Below are 22495 nucleotides of genomic sequence, written 5' to 3'. Positions count from 1 at the left end.
TTTTGAAACCTTTAGGTTAACGATCTTGTTAAATGTTGTTAACCCAATGTTTATAATAACAAAAGAGATTTTAAATTATTATATTATCATGATATTATGATGTACGAATATCTCTTAATATGATATATATACATTAAATGTCGTTACAACGATAAACGTTACATATATGTCTCGTTTCAAAATCATTAAGTTAGTAGTCTTGTTTTTACATATGTAGTTCATTGTTAATATAATTAATGATATGTTTACTTATCATAATATCATGTTAACTATATATATAACCATATATATGTCATCATATAGTTTTTTACAAGTTTTAACGTTCGTGAATCACCGGTCAACTTGGGTGGTCAATTGTCTATATGAAACCTATTTCAATTAATCAAGTCTTAACAAGTTTGATTGCTTAACATGTTGGAAACATTTAATCATGTAAACATCAATCTCAATTAATATATATAAACATGGAAAAGTTCGGGTCACTACAATAAGCGTTCCACCAAGTCAAGGCAAGGCCACCTAGTGTGTGAGTGGCATACTTCACCTTGTCGGCTTCCGCACAGTTATAGATACCAAAGATTGATTCGACTTTTTCAAACCAACGAGTTAACTCGACTGCTTCCTCATTCCCATTGAAGGATGGAGGCTTACAGTTCATGAACTCCTTATAGGTACATGATGTAGGTGGATTCCCTTGATTGTTCCCTTGATTATTGTTGCCATGGGCGGCAGCAAGCAGTTGTTGAAATTGTGCGGGTGTCAAAGTGACGTTTGGAAGAGTGTTAGCACCACGAGTTGCCATTGATCTTCAATACACAAAAATAGTATTAGTTGAAGAGTTTATGGTGCACTAGGTAGCAACACCAATGGATAAGAAAAGGTAGTATGGGTTAATTAGTGATAATGATGGTGAAACAAGTGAGTAATTGGGTGTGCGGATAGATCCTTTAGTGTCGGATCCTTCGGTGTCCAAAACGGTGACTGGGTGATGACTATACGTCCTAGAGAAAGAGTACTAACTAGATTCTAAGGCACGGTATGACGGTAAAGATATATGGAGAGCATAGTAAGGCAAGCATATAAATGAGGATCGCACTTTAAACTAAGGCAAGAATATAGGCAAATAAGTAAGGTGCTTATACTAAGGCAGGAAAGGTTATAGTCCTATAGATTGCTAAGGTACCCTAACTAAACATAAGGCACACATAAAATGCAATCCTGGTTCTCTATAACAACCTGGATTTGATACCAATCTGTCACACCCCCTAAATAGAACCGGGGGTAATCTGTGACTAACCAATATCATAACATAAGTGTAAAGCGAGAATGACTCTATATGAGATGTTTTAATTAAAAACCAATGTATTAACGCAGCAGAATGTATTAAGTTATTACAATTTGTAAATCCAAAATGTAAATGTAAACTAAATTGTTTTATTGCATAACGTAAATGATAAAAATGCGGACTCCAAAGCAGCAAAACCCAAATAGCACACAAAGTCTTTAGCAATCTTCACCTGAGATAAAACATGCTTAAAGAGTCAACCAAAAAGGTTGAGTGAACAACATAGGTTTAATATATAGTTTTAGACCACAAGATTTGATTATAAAGTTCAATCAGTTCGGTAGTAGTGCTGAGGTGTATGATATCGAGACTAAACAAAGTTACCCCGTGATCACTGTATTCATTCGTGTCGTTAAATCATTATTATGTAACCAAAGACCAGTGGTCAAATGGTTAGAGACGTCACTCTCAATAGCGCAATTCACAATAACTAAGCTTACCAAATTCCAGTAATTAACGATATCATGGCAGGGATTTAGTATGAATCAAAGCATGCAGCACAGTTTGAACTAATCAAAAGAAAGTTTTCATGTACTTGTGTCTAAGCGTAAAACATTTTGAAAGCAAGCATGTGTCTCACCCCAAATTTCAAAATAAGTAATAGAAACAGTTAAAAAGTGGGGCTATGAAGTTCACCTTAATAGCAAGCAAGAAAAATCCACGCAAGTAGTATGAATGGAGTGTGTAAGCAGAGATCTCAACCAAGAGATATAATATTCAATTAAGTAATGTCTAATAGACATAAAGTTTGTTTATTAATATAGTAAACTATATTAACAGTGACAGTTTTCGAGAAAGTTATATTTATATGAGTGATAATATAATTAGTGTTATTAAGTGTTACTATATAGGTATGTGTATAGGTTATACTAGTAATAGTATTATTAATCTTTAATTATTCAACTTTTATATATATCTCCCATTATGTGTTACATCTATAAATGTACTTCTATGTGATACATACATATACATATATTCTTTATTATTATTATTCATGTATGTGTTCATAATTATACAATATATTTATATATACATTAGGTGTTACATATAGATAGGTGTAAGATGATACATATATATATATACTCATTACTTTTTATTATTAAGTTTACTAACTTATGTATTTTACATAATGCACATTCATACATACATTCACACGTACATATACATACTTATATAAACATACATATACACGAATGCATATATTTACATATATACACACACATATACATACAGTGTATACATGCACATATGTACGTATGCATGCATGCATGCACGTACACCATGATCATTACTATGTTACGAAACTACAATCATAACCTAATTCTTTTAACCACAATCTTTATAACTTAACATAAAATCATAGGTTTTTAACTTAATAACTAGTAGTCTTTCTAGCCAATATCAATTTATAATCTCTAACTATCTTTTCTAACTAATTAACCACCTTTCACATAAAATCATAACCATTATTATTATTACTAATTAACTTTAATTAACCTACTTAACCTTTTACAATATCATAAATCTTTTATCTACTTTAAACATACTTATTATTCATCCCTTAACACCACATAAAATCATAATCTTTTATCTTAATACATATATTTATCACCTAATAGATTTAAGCAGGATTTAACTAGGAATTAAAGGGCTACCTTATGCAAGTTTGAGAGTAGGGTTGATGATGAGTCTGTACGAAAAACAGAAACAGAAAACAGAAGCAACTCGACCCAGAGAGGTCTGTTTGGGTCAGAAACAATTCGGTAGAAAATAACAGCAGATCAGCAACAATATTCGACCAGGAGGAGGTTCTTTTGGGCTGTGTAATCACGACAGGAAGACAGAAAATAAACAAATATCATCAAACACAAAAAGCTGGTATGGATCGAACAAAAACAGCAGAAACAGAAACACTTACAGCAGGCCAGTTGCAGTAGGCAGACAACAGAAGAAACACAGCAGGTTATTGAGATTAAAAAGAGCTGTGATGGTGGTGGTGATACACGATTGCAGGAAGGGCTTGTGTGGAGGTTTATAGTCGACATAAACAGGCTGGATGAGGGTTTTGTGAGGGAAAGTTGGCGACTGAAGAGAGGGAATGCAGGAGAAAAATTAGTCGACAGAATCAGGATATTGTGGTGATTAATCTGGAGAAGCACGATGGTTTAAATAGGGTTTGTAGGTTTTCTAATTGCACTATGATTCTTGGGGATTAAGGAAGAAATTAGAGATTAACTAGGATAAAAAGACTTGGAGTTCAAGCTGAAAAATATGCAGCCGATACATATCAGATACATATGATCTTATTTATTTTTCTTATACGGCTTTTTACTTATTTATTTATGTATTATATATATTTTCTTTTATTATTATTATTATTAAATATTAGGTTTACATTTATTTAGATACATTTTATTTATATATATTAGACCCTAACTTCTATTAATTAACTTTGGTTCTAATTAGTTTGTAGTAATTTTTATAGTTTATACAATATCACTTATAAGTATTTATATACATTTACAGTTTGTATAATAAAGATAATACACAAAAACATAAACTTTATATAACATGAAATATCGATCAAAAGTTAATATTCAATCAACGGTTGTTAAACAAAGTTTACGAGTACATATAGTCCTATTAATGGAACAGAAATAATAGATATAGCAGAAATGAAAAAAAAATTGAGGGTTGTCATACCATCAATTTGTGGATGATAAGCAGTACTCATGTCTAGACGAGTTCCCAATGCGTGTTTTAATGTCTGCCAAAACCTTGAAACAAATTTGCCATCCCTATCAGAGATAATAGAGATTGGTATTCCATGTCTGGAGATGACTTCCTTCAAATACAGTCGTGCTAACTTCTTCATTTTGTCATCTTCTCTTATTGGCAGGAAGTGTGCTGATTTGGTGAGACGATCAACTATTACCCAAATAGTATCAAAACCACTTGCAGTCCTTGGCAATTTAGTGATGAAATCTATGGTAACGTTTTCCCATTTCCATTCCGGGATTTCAGGTTGTTGAAGTAGACCTGATGGTTTCTGATGCTCAGCTTTGACCTTAGAACACGTCAAACATTCCCCTACGTATTTAGCAACATCGGCTTTCATACCTGGCCACCAAAAATGTTTCTTGAGATCTTTGTACATCTTCCTCGTTCCAGGATGTATTGAGTATCGGGTTTTATGAGCTTCTCTATGTACTATTTCTCTCATATCTCCAAATTTTGGTACCCAAATTCTTTCAGCCCTATACCGGGTTCCGTCTTCCCGAATATTAAGATGCTTCTCCGATCCTTTGAGTATTTCATCCTTTAAATTTCCCTCTTTTAAAACTCCTTGTTGCGCCTCCTTTATTTGAGTAGTAAGGTTATTGTGAATCATTATATTCATAGCTTTTACTCGAATGGGTTCTCTGTCCTTTCTACTCAAAGCGTCGGCTACCACATTCGCCTTCTCCGGGTGGTAACGAATCTCAAAGTCGTAATTATTCAACAATTCAATCCACCTGCGCTACCTCATGTTCAGTTGTTTCTGATTAAATATATGTTGAAGACTTTTGTGGTCGGTATATATAATAATTGTGACCCCATATAAGTAGTGCCTCCAAGTTTTTAATGCAAAAACAACCGCGCCTAATTCCAAGTCATGCGTCGTATAATTCTGCTCATGAATCTTCAATTATCTAGACGCATAAGCAATTACCTTCGTTCGTTGCATTAATACACAACCGAGACCTTGCTTTGAGGCCTCACAATATATCACAAAATCATCATTCCCTTCAGGTAATGACAATATAGGTGTCATAGTTAACTTTTTCTTCAACAATTGAAACGCTTTTTCTTGTTCATCCTTCCATTCAAATTTCTTCCCTTTATGCGTTAATGTAGTCAAGGGTTTTGCTATTTTGGAAAAATCTTGGATGAATCTTCTGTAGTAACCAGCCAGTCCTAAAAATTGGCATTTATGCTTCGGAGTTTTAGGGGTTTCCCACTTTTCAACGGTCTCAATCTTTGCCGGATCCACCTGAATACCTTCTTTGTTCACTATGTGACCGAGGAATTAAACTTCTTCCAACCAAAATGCACACTTTGAAAACTTAGCGTACAGTTTTTCTTTCCTCAACAACTCTAGCACTTTTCTCAAATGTTCTTCGTGCTCTTGATCATTCTTTGAGTAGATAAGTATGTCATCAATGAAAACAATGACAAACTTGTCGAGATATGGCCCACACACGGTTCATGAGGTCCATGAACATAGCTGGTGCGTTAGTCAATCCAAACGGCATAACCATAAACTCGTAATGACCGTAACGCGTTCTAAAAGCAGTCTTCGTAATATCGTCCTCCTTCACCCGAATTTGATGATACCCAGAACGTAAATCAATCTTCGAATAAACTGACGAGCCTTGTAATTGATCAAATAAGTCGTCGATTCTCGGTAGTGGGTAACGGTTCTTGATGGTAAGTTTGTTCAACTCTCGGTAGTCGATACACAACCTGAATGTACCATCCTTCTTTTTGACAAACAAAACAGGAGCTCCCCATGGTGATGTACTTGGTCGTATGAAACCACGCTCTAGAAGTTCTTGTAATTGGCTTTGAAGTTCCTTCATTTCGCTGGGTGCGAGTCTGTATGGAGCACGAGTTATTGGTGCAGCTCCCGGTACAAGATCTATTTGAAATTCAACGGATCGGTGTGGAGGTAATCCCGGTAATTCTTTTGGAAATACATCGGGAAATTCTTTTGCGACGGGAACATCATTGATGCTCTTTTCTTCAGTTTGTACTTTCTCGACGTGTGCTAGAACAGCATAGCAATCCTTTCTTATTAACTTTTGCGCCTTCAAATTACTAATAAGATTTAGCTTCGCGTTGCTCTTTTCTCCGTACACCATTAAGGGTTTTCCTTCTTCTCGTACAATGCGAATTGCATTTTTGTAACATACGATCTCTGCTTTCACCTCTTTCAACCAGTCCATGCCAATTATCACATCAAAACTCCCTAACTCTACTGGTATCAAATCAATCTTAAATGTTTTGCTAACCAGTTTAATTTCTCGATTCCGACATATATTATCTACTGCAATTAATTTACCGTTTGCTAATTCTAGTATAAACTTTTTATCCAAAGGTATCAATGGACAACTTAATTTAGTACAGAAATCCTTACTCATATAGCTTATATCCGCACCCGAATCAAATAAAACATAAGCAGATGTATTGTCAATAAGAAACGTACCTGTAACAAGCTCCGGGTCTTCCTGCGCTTCAACCGCATTAATGTTGAAGACTCTTCCTCGGCCTTGCCCATTATTATCCCCCTGATTTGGACACATATTTTTGTAATGGCCCTTCTTCCCGCATCCGAAACAGGTAATGTCTGCATAACTTGTTCCGACATTATTTGTTCCCTTAGCCATTGATCCGTAGATTTCGCACTTTGTCGCACCATGGCCCTTTCTATTACACTTAGTACACACTGCTATACAGAGCCCAGTTGGATGGTATCCTTCACATCTCTGGCAGAATTTCTGCCTCTTGTTGTTATTGTTGGGATTGTTGTTGTTGCGGTTGTTATTATTGTTGAAACGGTTGTTGTAGTTGTTGCTGGGGTGGTTGTTGTTGTTGCGTTTGTTGTTGCGAAAATTGGTGCGATTGTAGTTATGATTGTTAGGTTGATTATTGAAATTGTGACTCTTGTCACTGGTTTCTTCCCATTTCCTCTTGACTTGTTTCGTATTGGCTTCTTCGGCCGCCTGTTCTTTAATCCTTTCCTCAATTTGATTTATAAGTTTATGAGCCATTCGACTTGCCTTTTGTATGGAGGCGGGCTCGCGTGAACTTATATCCTCTTGTATCCTTTACAAATGCGTTTATTTTCTCTTCTTCATCTTCGAACGCTCCCGGACACAATAGGCACAACTCTGTGAATCGTCGTTCGTACGTGGTAATATCAAACCCTTGTGTTCGTAACCCTCTAAGCTCTACCTTGAGCTTATTGACCTCGTTTCTGGGATGGTACTGCTCGTTCATTAAGTGTTTGAATGCTGACCACGGTAGTGTGTAAGCAGCATCTTGTCCCACTTGTTCGAGATAGGTATTCCACCATGTTAACGCAGTACCTGTGAAGGTATGCGTGGCGTACTTTACCTTATATTCCTCAGCACATTTGCTTATAGCAAACACAGATTTGACCTTTTCGGTCCATCGTTTCAATCCAACTGGTCCTTCAGTTCCATCGAATTCCAGAGGTTTACAGGCAGTGAAAGCCTTGTAGGAGCATCCTACACGGTTTCCTGTGGAGTTAACTCCACTGCTAGACCCTGAGTTATTGTTGTTTTGCATTGCAGCCTGTACTGCGGCTATATTTGCTGCAAGGAAAGCACAGAAGTCTTCCTCACTCATGTTCAAGTTCTGACGAGTAGTCGGTGTCATTTCCTTCAAAAATAGCCAAAAGAATTAAGTTAATCATATAGAATATTAAGAGTAGTCAATAGTATTCCGTAGCATAATATGAACTCATTTATTAAAGCTTTTTCTTTATATTAGCGTTTTATAAGTTTTAATTCGGGTAATACCTACCCGTTAAGTTCATACTTAGAACCTAACATACAATTCAACTACTACAATTCAATATGAAAACTGATTATAATAATATTTCACATTCAAACTTTTATACAATATTTTGCAAACTTACAATACCGCTAATTTACATATAGCATGAAATATAGCACATAAAAACTCTGATACAAAATAGTTGTGAAGATAATTCTAGTTAATACGCAAGTCGTTCAACAAAGGCAATAAAGACACATAATTCATACGTCCAGAAACAAGTCATGCATTCTGGTTTTACTATGACTACTTCCCATCCTTGGTCTTGTGGAACATAACCGTTGTGACCGTTGACAAGACATCATGTTGTAATGTCATCAAAAGGACGAGGGTTTCGTAATGTCCAACAGCCCCATAATAATCTAAAAACCTTGTTTCTCATCTCAACTACCGAGTCCATCACTTGTGGGAATGTTTTATTTAAAAGTAGCAACCCAATGTTATTTTTCTCAATTTGATGAGAAGCGAACATTATTAACCCGTAAGCATAACATGCTTCTTTATGTTGCATGTTAGAAGCTCTTTCTAACTCACGAAATCCTATGTTGGGATATGTTGAGTCAAAATAGGTTCTTAACCCGTAGCATAAAATTGCATTTGGGTTCCCCGCATTTAACGCTTTAAAGAAAACACGGCGTAACTTACGGTCTCCCCAATGTGATATACCCCACCTATCAAAGGAAAGCCTTTTATAAACTAAGGCATTTCAGGAAAGTCTTTCAAATGTTTGACAAGTTAATTTCGCCATAACTAAATGTGCTGATGAATTCTGACCGACTCTAGACAAGATTTCCTCTGGTAGGTCTTCTAAAATATTCGGTTGTCTACCCTTAACGTCCATTTTGTTTTTATACTGTAAAATAGACAAGGATTAGATTCGTAAAAGATAATTAACAAACAATACAAGCAATTTTTACATAGAACATAAAAGTACAAGCACACTATATTACATATATTACACAACATGATTATAACTCTTTAATCCGACTCACTCGTTTCTTCTTCTTCTTCAGACTTGGTTCGTTTTGCTAATTTCCTAGGGATATATGATGCTCCCCTAATACGAACTGTCATTTTCCACAATGGTTTAGAAAAACCTGGTGGTTTAGAGGTTCCCGGGTCATTGTTACATTTTAGGAAATACGGATGTTGCCGATACATATAAAGTTCATCGGGGTTGGAATCGGGTTTCTCTATTTTTATACCTTTTCCCTTATTATTTTCTTTCGCTTTATTAAATTGGGTCGAGGTAATTTTTATAACATCATCGGAATCCTCATCGGGATCCGATTCATCGAAAAATTGATAATCTTCCCAATATTTTGCTTCCTCGGCGGAAACACCATTGACCATTATTAACTTTGGTCCGTTGGTTGAGGATTTTCTTTTATTTAATCGATTTACTATAGGTATCAATATTTCTTCTTCCGGAACCTCTTCTTCCGGTTCCTCCTCTTCCGATTCCTCTTCTTCCGGTTCCTCTTCTTCCGGTTCCTCTTCTTCCGGTTCCTCTTCGGGAATTTGTGAATCTTCCCAAATTATATTCGACTCTTCATTATTATTAGGTGAGTCGATGGGATTTGTACTAGTGGTAGACATCTATCACACAATATCAAACACATTAAGAGGTTAATATATCACATAATATTTACATGTTAATAATATATAAGTTCCAACAAAAGTGTTAAGCAATCGTTTTTAAAGAAAAAATGGTCAAAGTCCAGATCCTAACAAACTCAATAAGACACACTAATGCAAATTTCTGGTTCTCTAAGACCAACGCTCGGATACCAACTGAAATGTCCCGTTCATATTGATTATAAACGTTCCATATTAATTGATTTCGTCGTGAGGTTTTGACCTCTATATGAGACGTTTTTCAAAGACTGCATTCGATTTTAAAACAAACCATAACCTTTAAAATATTACGACGATTATCAAATAATGATAATCTAAAATATAACGTTTTTCACACGACCATTACATAATGGTTTACAATAATATTACACATTAACGTAAGTCTTCGAATGCAGTTTTTAAACAATATTATACAAGCATGGACTTCAAATCTTGTCCTTAATTTAGTATGCAACAGCGAAAGCTCTTAATAATCACCTGAGAATAAACATGCTTAAAACATCAACAAAATTGTTGGTGAGTTATAGGTTTAACCTACATATTATTAAATCATAATAACAGACCACAAGATTTCATTTTTATAACACATCTCTTATCAGGCATTTCGCAAACTGCATAGAGATAAAAATCATTCATATGTTGAACACCTGGTAACTGACGTTAACTTAATGCATAGAATATCCCCAAAATAGAACCTCTCCTCTGTATAATAATCTCGAAGTACTAAACCATCCATAACCTGAATGGGGGTTGTTAAGCCCAATAGATATATCTTTAGGATTCGCGTCAATTAGGGGCCATTTTCCTAATTCTTAGGCTACCAGACTTGAAGGGCGATATTCGGTTTAATAATCCAACCATAGAATGTAGTTTTGCATACTTGTGTCTATTTTGTAAAACATTTATAAAGTTGCATGTATTCTCATCTCAAAATATTAGATTTTAAAAGTGGGACTATAACTCACTTTCACAGATTTTTACTTAGTCGGGAAGTAAGACTTGGCCACTGGTCGATTCACGAACCTATAAAAAATATGTACATATATATCAAAGTATGTTCAAAATATATTTAAAACATTTTTTAATACGTTTTAATGTATTAAATATTTTCAGTCAGCTGTCCTCGTTAGTAACCTACAACTAGTTGTCCATAGTTAGATGTACAGAAATAAATTGATATATATTATCTTGACCCAATCCACGACCCACTGTATACACGTCTCAGGCTAGATCACAACTCAAAGTATATATATTTTTGGAAATAACCTCAACCCTGTATAGCTAACTCCAACATTACTGCATATAAAGTGTCTATGGTTGTCCAAATAATATATATAGATGGGTCGATATGATATGTCAAAACATTTGCATACGTGTCTATGGTATCCCAAGATTACATGATATATTAGAATACATGTATAATACAATATAAGTTAGCTAGGATATGATTTGTATAGATTTGTTACCAATTTTCACGTAGCTACAACAAGTAAAAATATCCAATCTTGTTTTACCCATAACTTCTTCGTTTTAAATCAGTTTTGAGTGAATCTAATTGCTATGGTTTCATATTGAACTTAAGTTTATGAATCTATACATAAAAAGTATAAGTTTATAGTTGAAAATACAGGTTACAAGTTGTTTTTGTAAAGGTAGTCATTTCAGCCGAAAGAACGACGTCTAGATGACCATTTTGGAAAACATACTTCCATTTTGAGTTTAATCATGATTTTTGGATATAGTTTCATGTTCATAAGAAAAATCATTTTCCTAGAAGAACAACTTTTAAATCAAAGTTTATCATAGTTTTTAATTAACTAACCCAAAACAGCCCGCGGTGTTACTACGACGACGTATATCCAGTTTTACGGTGTTTTTCGTGTTTTCAGATTTTAAATCATTAAGTTAGCATATCATATAGATATAGAACATGTGTTTAGTTGATTTTAAAAGTCAAGTTAGAGGGATTAACTTTTGTTTGCGAACAAGTTTAGAATTAACTAAACTATGTTCTAGTGATTACAAGTTTAAACCTTCGAATAAGGTAGTTTTATATATATGAATCGAATGATGTTATGAACATCATTACTACCTCAGGTTTTGTGGATAAATCCACTGGAAATCAGAAAAATATATCTAGCTTCAAAGGATCCTTGGATGGCTTGAAAGTTCTTGAAGCAGAATCATGACACGAAAACAAGTTCAAGTAAGATTTTCACTCGAAATAAGATTGTTAGAGTTATAGAAATTGAATAAAAGTTTGAATATGAGTATTACCTTGTATTAGAAAGATATCTTACTGTAAATAAGAAAGATTTCTTTAGGTTGGATGATCACTTTACAAGATTGGAAGTAAGCTAGCAAACTTGGAAGTATTCTTGATTTTATGAAACTAGAACTTATAGAATTTATGAAGAACACTTAGAACTTGAAGATAGAACTTGAGAGAGATCAATTTGATGAAGAAAATTGATGAATGAAAGTGTTTGTAGGTGTTTTTGGTCGTTGGTATATCGATTAGATATAAAGGATGTGTAATTTTGTTTACATGTAAATAAGTCATGAATGATTACAAATATTTTTGTAATTTTATGAGATATTTCATGCTAGTTGCCAAATGATGGTTCCCACATGTATTAGGTGACTCACATGGGCTGCTAAGAGCTGATCATTGGAGTGTATATACCAATAGTACATACATCTAAAAGCTGTGTATTGTACGAGTACGAATACAGGTGCATACGAGTAGAATTGTTGATGAAACTGAACGAGGATGTAATTGTAAGCATTTTTGTTAAGTAAAAGTATTTTGATAAGTGTCTTGAAGTCTTTAAAAAGTGTATAAATACATATTTAAACACTACATGTATATACATTTTAACTGAGTCGTTAAGTCATCGTTAGCCGTTACATGTAAATGTTGTTTTGAAGCCTTTAGGTTAACGATCCTGTTAAGTGTTGTTAACCCATTGTTTATTATATCAAATGAGATGTTAAATTATTATATTATCATGATAATATGATATATTAATATATCTTAATATGATATATATACAATTAAATGTCGTTACAACGATAATCGTTACATATATGTCTCGTTTCGAAATCATTAAGTTAGTAGTCTTGTTTTTATATATGTAGTTCATTGTTAATATACTTAATGATATGTTTACTTATCGTAATACCATGTTAACTATATATATATCCATATATATGACATCATATAGTTTTTACAAGTTTTAACGTTCGTGAATCACCGGTCAACTTGGGTGGTCAATTGTCTATATAAAACCTATTTCAATTAATCAAGTCTTAACAAGTTTGATTGCTTAACATGTTGGAAACACTTAATCATATAAATATCAATTTCATTTAATATATATAAACATGAAAAAGTTAGGGTCACTACAGTTTGTATCTTCGGTATCTAGCCCGAGTTTCTTACTTCCCCGTGTCTCCTATTGCAGCGACTATATAGATCAACTGACCTATTTTGTTCTTGAGGTTTTGACCTCTTGAGCTCTTGGTTTGAGTGAAAGTTTCTTGTTGTAGTTTCATGTTTGTCGAGTTTTTAGATGTGGGCTAAGGCTTCTCTTATGTCTTCAAGATCATATGTTCTGCCTCACTCATGTTTTGGTGTTCGGTAGGATCGGAGATTTGAAATTTATATGGGTTTTTAATGGTTCCAGATGTTTATCGTGTTTATCAGATTGGAAACATTTTCTCCTTCACAAATCGATGACTTATTTATGTTGGATCTTAGGACAGGTTTATGCAGATACGAGTTATGACGTTCATTCATTTATACGGTTAATTTGTGTAGTAGTTATGGTGGTTTATTGCGACTGGTTTATGATAGAGTCCTTTTTCAAGTGAATGTACAAAAAGGCATAAGATCTTATCATTTTAGATTGAGAGCGCGTATAATAAAACAATTAATTAAACGTTGATTGATTTAAATATGAAATGACTAATTTTATTATGAATTAACTAAATAAATAATGTAAAATAACATATTAACTTTAAAAATAAAAAGAAAACATATGTGTTACAAGGTTAAAAGAGTATTTTAACTATCAATAATTCAACACAGATTGCTAAACGATCTAATATTATTTATCATTCAAATGTTATAAAGTGACACACTAAATGTTGAACGATTCAACATATAACGTTGACTCATTTAATTAGGAAACAATCAAACTCACCGTAGATGTGAATTAATGTACCCCGTACTATATTTATATGGGTGCTGATTCGTACACAACCTGCTTATAGACATACACAACCAAATTAATATTTTGGACCATTTTACCCTCCTCATCATGTATGGGTAAAATGGTGATGTATGATTGTGAAGGGTAAAATGGTCCAAAATATTAATTTGGTTGTGTATAATCAAAAAAAGGTTGGGTACAAATCAATACCCTATTTATATAGGTGATTAGATTAGATGTACTCTATTTTTTTTTAATAATTTTTTATATATAATTTAATATAAATTTTTTATAAATAAAATACAAAAAAGACCCTAGAATATTAAAATACACGTAAGGAGCAGAGAATCCAAACCCGGATTTGGTTGCATGAAATTAACCGGATTGGAAATGACCCTACACGTCCGTTCAACTTTGTAATTGTAATAATCGGCGTTAGATTAGATTAGATTATCGATTATCGATTTCAGGCCTTGATTCCCAAATCAATACCACCACTGAAATCGGTGTGAACGCAAAACCTAAAAATTAAAACTGTAATCCGGCCGCCGACGCCTTCATTTCACAAATTACTCCGACTTCCCCTAAATTATCAAACCCTAATTTATCCACTTTGCAATTATTCGCTAGTACATATTCCTGTCAGGTTGCAGGTGAGGAAATCACCGTTTTATTTCATGTTCTAGTATTATATTATAACCGTTTATAATCTGATTATATATATATATATTTTATATTCGTATAATTTAATTAGATCGATCATTAATATTTTAGGGAAGCAGATGAGCTGTTTTTATTGGCTTTATTGCTGCTGATTACCAATTATTATTCAGATTAAAGATGGATTTGCTAACAAGTTGCAAGGTATGGATTTGCTTTTAGTGTAATTTTTCCCTAAAAGTCAAGATTGACAGTTTATGATACTTTGAATGGTGAAATTAATTGTCAATTTAGGAAGAAAATGGGCTCGGGTTACGAATAGAGAGAATATTGCTAATATGTATATGTAATTGAATTAATGTTAGATTGTGATTATTGTTGAAAATGTTAGTTGGTGTTGAAGTTGCAGAACCTTTTCTGAGGTGTAGTTAGTTAGCTACAAGCTAAATTGAAATATTAGTCAGTGTGGTTGTGCTATGAAAACGGTGATGCACAATAGGAAAGTTTAGTTCTTTTACTAAAAGAGTAGAGATGTAAATTTGTAGTTTTGTAAAATTAGAAACAAGCTTGTATACATTTATGTTTGTTGGAGAAGGGAGTAGGAGACTGGAGATGTCAATTTTGTAATCCGTTTGATTAATATGGATACCGAGTAGAGGTAATAGCATCATAAAGCTTTGGTTTTAGTCTCTATTCTGCTACTTAATGTCTAAATCATGAAATACTTTGTTTTTTCATTTGTTCAGTCTAGTCTTGTATATACATATATAAATATAAAGGTACAGATCTTTTAATAGCATTCTATAAGGAGGAAGGCATTAGGGCTGTTATCTTTTTAATCATATGACCTAAGTTTTTTCCATTTTCAACGAGTTTATGTTTAATTCTTATTGTATTTTAGGAAAAAATGGCACATTTTCGGATAAAAGAGCTGAAGGGTATTCTTACTCACCTTGGCCTTTCCAAACAAGGAAAGAAGCAGGTTTATATCTCAACTAGTTGTTTACTCTTGTTTAGTGTTCAGTTCGTTTGTTATGAACGATTACAGCTCTTTAATTATCGCTTTGACTTTGCTTGTAGGATCTTATTGACCGGATTATAGCTATTATCTCGGATGATCGAGGTAAATGGTAGTTCTGCGGTCATTTTTTATATTTGAGCGCCTAGCATGTATTGGGGTTTGTGACTTCACATGATTATTTGCTTTGTTATTTCATAAGGACCAGTCTTTAGTATTTGATTTGATCAATTATGATTTAGAGGCTAAATGTGAAGTGTTAGTGTACATCGATGCTTACTCTTATCAACCGTGTACCGTGCTTAAATCTTTAAGGTGCTTTAGTGTTTGAAGTATGGACCCTAATTCATGTATGATACAATTAGTTTCATGACATCTAAGTGTAGAGTCTAGACCTCTTATGTTCATTATGCTTAATTGCTTTGTATCCACTTGGAGTATTTTGAATAAAGACACTTTTGAGTGGATTACTTTGCCTCAACAGTTTACATGCTAGGAATACTGTTTCCATAGAGACGATTCTATTTTCTTAGGTTAATTTTAATAGAATAACTTGAAGAATATAAATATAATATTTATGCTTGATGTACGTTTAGTTTGGCAAACACTAGTATAATTATTTACGGTTTTTAAGTTATTATATATTCTTATTATCATGATCTTATACTTATATTCTTACCCAATAAACATTGCATTTTTATTTCGTGTTCATCAGTTTCTGGAATGTGGGCAAAGAAAAGTGCTGTTAGGAAGGAAGAGGTGGCTAAATTAGTTGAAGACATCTACAGGTGCACCTTATTTTTTCTATTTTTTTTTGTCTTGGTTCATATTAAAAATGACAACTTGTATTGATTAATAATATATTTTCGCCTTTATTTTTTTGGTAATTATAATTATTCGTCTTTGTCTCAGTTCACCTTATCCTGACAATTCTCCCTTGTTCAGAAAGTTACAGATCCCTGGTGCAACAGACTTGGCATCAAAAGGTCAAAATGCATCAAATGTCAATATCAGTTCAACATTTAAGGATGAAATTGAAGATACATATCAGACAGAAAAAGTTCGTTGTCTATGTGGAAGTTCATTGCAAGCAGATTCAATGATACAGGTCTAACAATTCATCTCTTTATCTATTATTTGTTGTTACTATTCGACCATTTTATGATGTTGCTGATTCATCATCTCTCTGTTTGTGTTTATCTTTCAGTGTGAAGATAAAAAATGCAACGTGTGGCAACATATTGGTTGTGTTATTATTCCAGAAAAGCCAATGGAGGGTATGCTGCCAGTACCACCCGCAACTTTTTATTGTGAACTTTGTAGACTTTGTCGTGCAGATCCGTAAGTCACATAATATTTCTTTTATTTTATTCTATTTTATTTAAAGCTTACAGCTTTTTTGAGTTTTGGAGCTGCTGAATATAAAATAACATTTGGTATATATTTAAAAAAATTGTTTATGGATATGCAGGTTTTGGGTAACAATGGGTCATCCTTTATATCCAGTAAAGCTGGCTATTGCAACTAATCCTACTGATGGGTGAGTCTGTGAATATGTTCTTGAATGGTATAATTTTTATTTTTTATTTTTTATATGTTCTTGAATGGTATAAAAAAACTACGCTTTATGGTTGTGGGTCTTGTATTTGGGTTTTATTGATATATGTTTTTGAATGGTATAAACAAATTATTTCAGTACAAGCCCAGTGCAGAATATTGAGAAGACTTTTCAGCTTACAAAAGCTGACAGGGATTTATTGACGAAACCAGAGTTTGAACTTCAGGTGGGGCCTTCATTAACATATTTGTGTGATGATTACCTAAAATGGCATTGACCTTTTTATAAGATGCTGATGATAAATAAATGACTAACTATAAATGACAGGCCTGGTGTATGCTTTTGAATGACAAGGTTTCTTTTAGGATGCAATGGCCACAATATGCTGACTTACAAGTCAACGGTATGCAACATTTGATTTTACTGACTCTATAAATTATAATATCATATCATAAATTCACAAACATTTAATAAATTATAATGTTACTTGACAGGTATGTCTGTGCGAGCAATCAATAGACCTGGATCTCAACTTCTGGGAGCCAATGGGCGTGACGATGGCCCTATTGTAAGTTTCTATACTTTCGTGGTTGACTTTGACTTTATGAAGGATGATATAAGGCATATGATTTCATAAGTTGTTGCTTTCTTTGATAATTGTAAAAAGTTTTTAGCTTTTAAAGGTGTATACTTGGTTATTATTTTTATTATTATTTTACAGATCACGACTTGCACACGTGATGGAAGTAACAAAATCTCGTTGACAGGCTGTGATGCTCGTGTGTTTTGTTTAGGTGTTAGAATCGTCAGACGCCGCACTGTTCAACAGGTTTGACTCTCTTTTTAATGATGAAAATTTAACAGTTTTCTATTCATCAAAAAGTAAACATTTATAATTTCAACTCATTTAATATGTTCCCCTTTGAACTTAAATTTTTTTACTTGGTTTTATTTAAAATGTAACACCACCCATGGGTCATATTAACCCGACCACAGTTAATATAAAACATTGAGTGTTCAAACATCTGATGTTGTTTTTGTTGCATGACAACCCTGCAAAGATTCTCAACCTGATACCGAAAGAATCTGATGGTGAGAAATTTGAAGATGCTGTTGCACGTGTTTGTCGATGTGTTGGTGGTGGGGCCACTACAGAAAATGCAGATAGTGACAGTGATTTGGAGGTCGTGTCCGATTCTATACCTGTTAATCTACGCTGTCCTGTAAGTAAAAATGCTTGACATACTTGAATAAGTCATTTTTTATAACTTTATTAAGCAAAAGAATTGCATTTTATGTTAATCTGTTATCTTATACATATACTTCTGTTACTGGCTTTATATGCTTTTCTTATACGATTCAGATGAGTGGCTCGAGAATGAAAATTGCTGGAAGATTCAAACCTTGTGTTCACATGGGCTGCTTTGATCTTGAAGTTTTTGTCCAAATGAACCAACGGTCCCGAAAGGCAAGCATTATATAACAAGTTGTTATATTGTTACATTTCCAATTGCTAATTTGTATATGCATGTCATGTTATAATGCATATACATATATGCATACATATGTACGTATAGATACATATAATTGCATACATAATTGCACACACATATATGCAGATGCAGACATATGCATACACACACATGCAGACACACATATGCATACACACACAGATATGCATACACATACACACATATGCATACACACATATGCATGCACACATATGCATGCACACATATGCATGCACACATATGCGTACACATATATGCATACACATGTGCATAAATGCATATGCACACACACATATGCGTACACATATGCATATACATATATGTATACATATATGCATACTCATATGTATATATATTTATTGTTCTTGGGTTACCTGCAGTGGCAATGCCCTATTTGTCTCAAGAACTACGCTTTGGAGAATGTCATAATCGATCCGTATTTCACTCGTATCACAACTAAGGTATTTCTTGAAAGAATTTTCACTTTCGATTATATTGAATTCGTTTCTTATTCATCTCCATGTTTATATGATCTGCAAAGATGCGAAATTGTGGAGAAGATATAACAGAAATCGAGGTAAAACCAGACGGTTCTTGGCGTGTAAAGGCTGAAACGGGTCAACCAAGTTTAGGTCAACTTGGCCAGTGGCATTTACCCGATGGTAATCTATGCATTCCAACTGAAGTCGAGTCTAAACCTAAACCAGAATCTTTAAAACAGGTTAAACAAGAAGGTGGGTCCGAAGGTCATAATACAGGTTTAAAACTCGGGATTAAGAAAAATTCAAACGGAATTTGGGAAGTTAGCAAACCTGAAAATCGTGATTCGGTTTCATCCGGCAATAAATTACCCGAAAACTTTGTGTCCAATGGGCAAAATGGTCTTTTAACGAGTAGTGCTACTGGAAGTGGTAGAGATGGTGAAGATGCGAGTATTAATCAAGATGGTGGAGGGCATTTTGGTCATTCTACCACCAATGGTGCTGATTTTGCTGACCTCAACCCACCAGCTACAGCTGGCGATGCTGATGTCATCGTTCTTAGTGACTCAGATGACGATACTCCAAACCTAATGTCGTCTGGACTAGTTTACAATAATGGTAATGTTTATTCTAATGAAATTCTCAACCCACAAATGGAAGACCCGCCCATAAACACTGGTGGGAGTTCAAGTTTAGGTCTTTTTAACAACAATGATGATTACGGGGTCCCGTTATGGTCGTTGCCTTCTACTAGTCAAGTGGGATCCAGCTTTCAGTTATTTGGTTCAGATGATAATAATAATGTGGTGCATCATGGACTTGATGGTACTTCTTCCATTGATGGTTTTACATTACCAGATGACCTTATCATGGGTCCCGCACCCGATTCTTCACTTTATCAATCTAATCTTGAAATTAACGATGGGTTGGTTGATAATCCGTTAGCTTTTGGAAACGATGACCCGTCACTTCGGTTATTTCTTCCCACCAGACCATCACAAGTGGCGGACCACGTGGGCCCACGAGATCAGCCGAGCGTGTCCAAAGGTGGTCTGCATAGTGATGACTGGATATCCTTACGGTTAGGTGGCTGCAGCAGTGGTGTAAATTGTGAACCGGCTACTACAGATGGGTTGAACACGAGCCAGCAACCAGGGTCCAAAGATGGTGCTCTGGATACATTGGCAGATACTGGTACTTTTTCTTTTTAGCTAGTTAATACTTAAGTGTCTAAATATGTATACAAAATTGCACCTTAACTAGAGAAAATAGCTAAAAAGGTTGGTAATCACCATGCATGCCTCTGGGCAGCTCGCAAAGCAGGTTTTCGCCTCGAGATTAGTCTGCTCGCAAAGCGAGTCTGACACTTGGGCCTGAAAGGGAAAAAATGCATCATTATGCATCATTTATATTTAGGGCAAATTCCATTAAAAGGTAATATTTTTATCTCAATTTCCTATTTTAGGTAACCTATGTTTATTTTAACGTTTAAAGGATTGCTTTATCAAATGTAAGGTATCATTACTTTTAAGTTAGAAATCTGTTAAAAAATTAACGATACTCCATTTTTTTTAAGTAAATCAAATGCAAGCTTGATATGGAAGACCTCGTGAATGATGATTCTTACGAACTGGATATTTACTTAATTTTCGTTTTGCTTGTAATATAATCGTAGAAGATTAACGGCCCACGTATGTTCATTATCCTTAGGTAAGTACCAATTATTAGGCATGCATATGATTTACATAAAAAATTGGAGTATCGTTAATTTTTTGACGAAGTTCTAACTTAAAAGTAACTATACTTATCTTTTTGATTAACATTTGATAAAACAATCATTTAAACGTCAAAATGAACATAGATTACCTAAAATAGAAAATTGAGGTAAAAATGTTACCTTTTAGTGAAATTTGCCCTTATTTTATACAATGAACTAGCTACTATTGTGGTGATATATTTTTGTAATTTTATTATATTTGACGCAACATAAACAGATAATGTTTTTCCCGTTCATGTACATGGTCTAATCGGGTTAATCCCATAATTAATATGAGACAAACATTGACACTTGCAACTTTGCTCTCTAGTTTTTAGCTATTATGTCTTATAAGTGAAATCTACGCCTTGGTTTGTTGTTAACAATGAAGTAGAATAATTATGTGGGAGCTAATAATTAATTTTAATTATGGTGATGAATGGTGCAGCTTCTTTGTTTCTAGGAGTGAATAGAAGTAGTAGTAACTCTGGCAGTAAAAGATCGGATAACCCTTTTTCATTTCCCCGTCAAAAGCGATCTGTAAGGCCAAGATTGTATCTATCTATCGAAACTGACTCTGAAGACGAGAGATAGCTTAAGACGAGTTGGTCTAAACTGCTGCTGCGCTTGTTAATTATTAGTCTGAAAAAGATGAACAACATCATTTTATCAGGTGATTGTATACAGTATACCCCCTCCCTGGATTTAACCCTGTTATCAAAATCGTTTTTTATCTTTTTCCATAGAATGTAGGTCTTTTTGTTTTAATTAATTACCACTGGTAATCTTTAAATGAATAAGTACTCCCTTAATTCAGTTAAATATATAAATATTATAATATTTATACATTATGAGTATTCTTTATATTTGTGTAATGTTAAGTGAATGGATATTGACTATATGAAGATCAATGTGCAGTTGAAGTTCTTTTACTTCAAAATATACAATCATTTAACTCATTAACAGAATTATGGATATGATTTATAAGATAGGTATCTATTACTCCGTAACATTTTGTTATTATTACCACTAGTTTATAATACATGTTTTCGTAATTTCGTGAGACTGAAACATGATTTGAATAAAACTGAAGCATGAATTAATATTCAATTTGAATTAGATTAGATAGATCCCTTTTTTCCATTAAACCACCAATATTAACATCATCAAAGGTTACATTCATAACCACAAACTCCGTTCAGTTGGGACTTTCCGGCCTCCGGCGAGGACTTTCCGGCCTCCGGCTCCTCGCCGGAGGTCCGATGAACGATTTTAACGCTTAATTTTTCGTTTCCCTTGGTTCCTTACCGTTTTTTTGCTCCTTCTCCGGCGTTTGGTGGTTTCCGGTCATCATCCTTGGCTCGTTTCCGGCGCAGGCGGCGAATGGCTCCTCTGAGGCATTCTGTGGCGGGTTCGTTTCGTAGGTATGGTTTCTGGCTTCTCTGTCTCGTTGTGTGTTTGTGAGCCACTGTCCTTTTTATTGTCCGGCGACCTTACTGCCCTTTCTCCGCCGCCGGTGGCAGGTGGCGATCTCCTCCGGGAGATCTGTGGCCGGTGTCGTGTTTGGGTGACTATTTTGTTTGGGTTGTGCTGTGTTTGTGGTTCGGAAGGTTTGGATCGGGGGCATCGGAGTTTTCTCTGGTGTTATTTGCTGCTTTGTTTATGTTTCTGGGTCTCTGGTGGGAC

At 34.2% G+C, this 22495-nt stretch overlaps 1 protein-coding gene across 1 annotated transcript; it reads left to right on the top strand.

Moving 5' to 3' along the window:
* The first annotated feature begins 14236 nt into the window (after nt 1-14236).
* On the top strand, nt 14237-21657 carry LOC139867500 (E3 SUMO-protein ligase SIZ1-like). The gene is made up of 17 exons (XM_071855871.1): nt 14237-14477; nt 14599-14688; nt 15386-15466; nt 15565-15607; nt 16218-16290; nt 16448-16610; nt 16710-16843; nt 16974-17042; nt 17199-17286; nt 17388-17463; nt 17555-17628; nt 17782-17889; nt 18122-18283; nt 18424-18528; nt 18952-19032; nt 19113-20247; nt 21258-21657. Exons 2-17 carry the CDS (start codon nt 14665-14667, stop codon nt 21401-21403), a joined length of 2562 nt encoding a protein of 853 aa, XP_071711972.1. The 5' UTR covers nt 14237-14477; nt 14599-14664; the 3' UTR covers nt 21404-21657.
* The last annotated feature ends 838 nt before the right edge of the window (nt 21658-22495 follow it).

The sequence above is a fragment of the Rutidosis leptorrhynchoides genome, chromosome 1 (assembly GCF_046630445.1).
Source record: "Rutidosis leptorrhynchoides isolate AG116_Rl617_1_P2 chromosome 1, CSIRO_AGI_Rlap_v1, whole genome shotgun sequence".
NCBI classification, from domain to species: domain Eukaryota; kingdom Viridiplantae; phylum Streptophyta; class Magnoliopsida; order Asterales; family Asteraceae; genus Rutidosis; species Rutidosis leptorrhynchoides.
The sequence above is the reverse complement of the archived record's forward strand: the minus strand, read 5'-3'. Positions and strand labels throughout refer to the sequence as shown.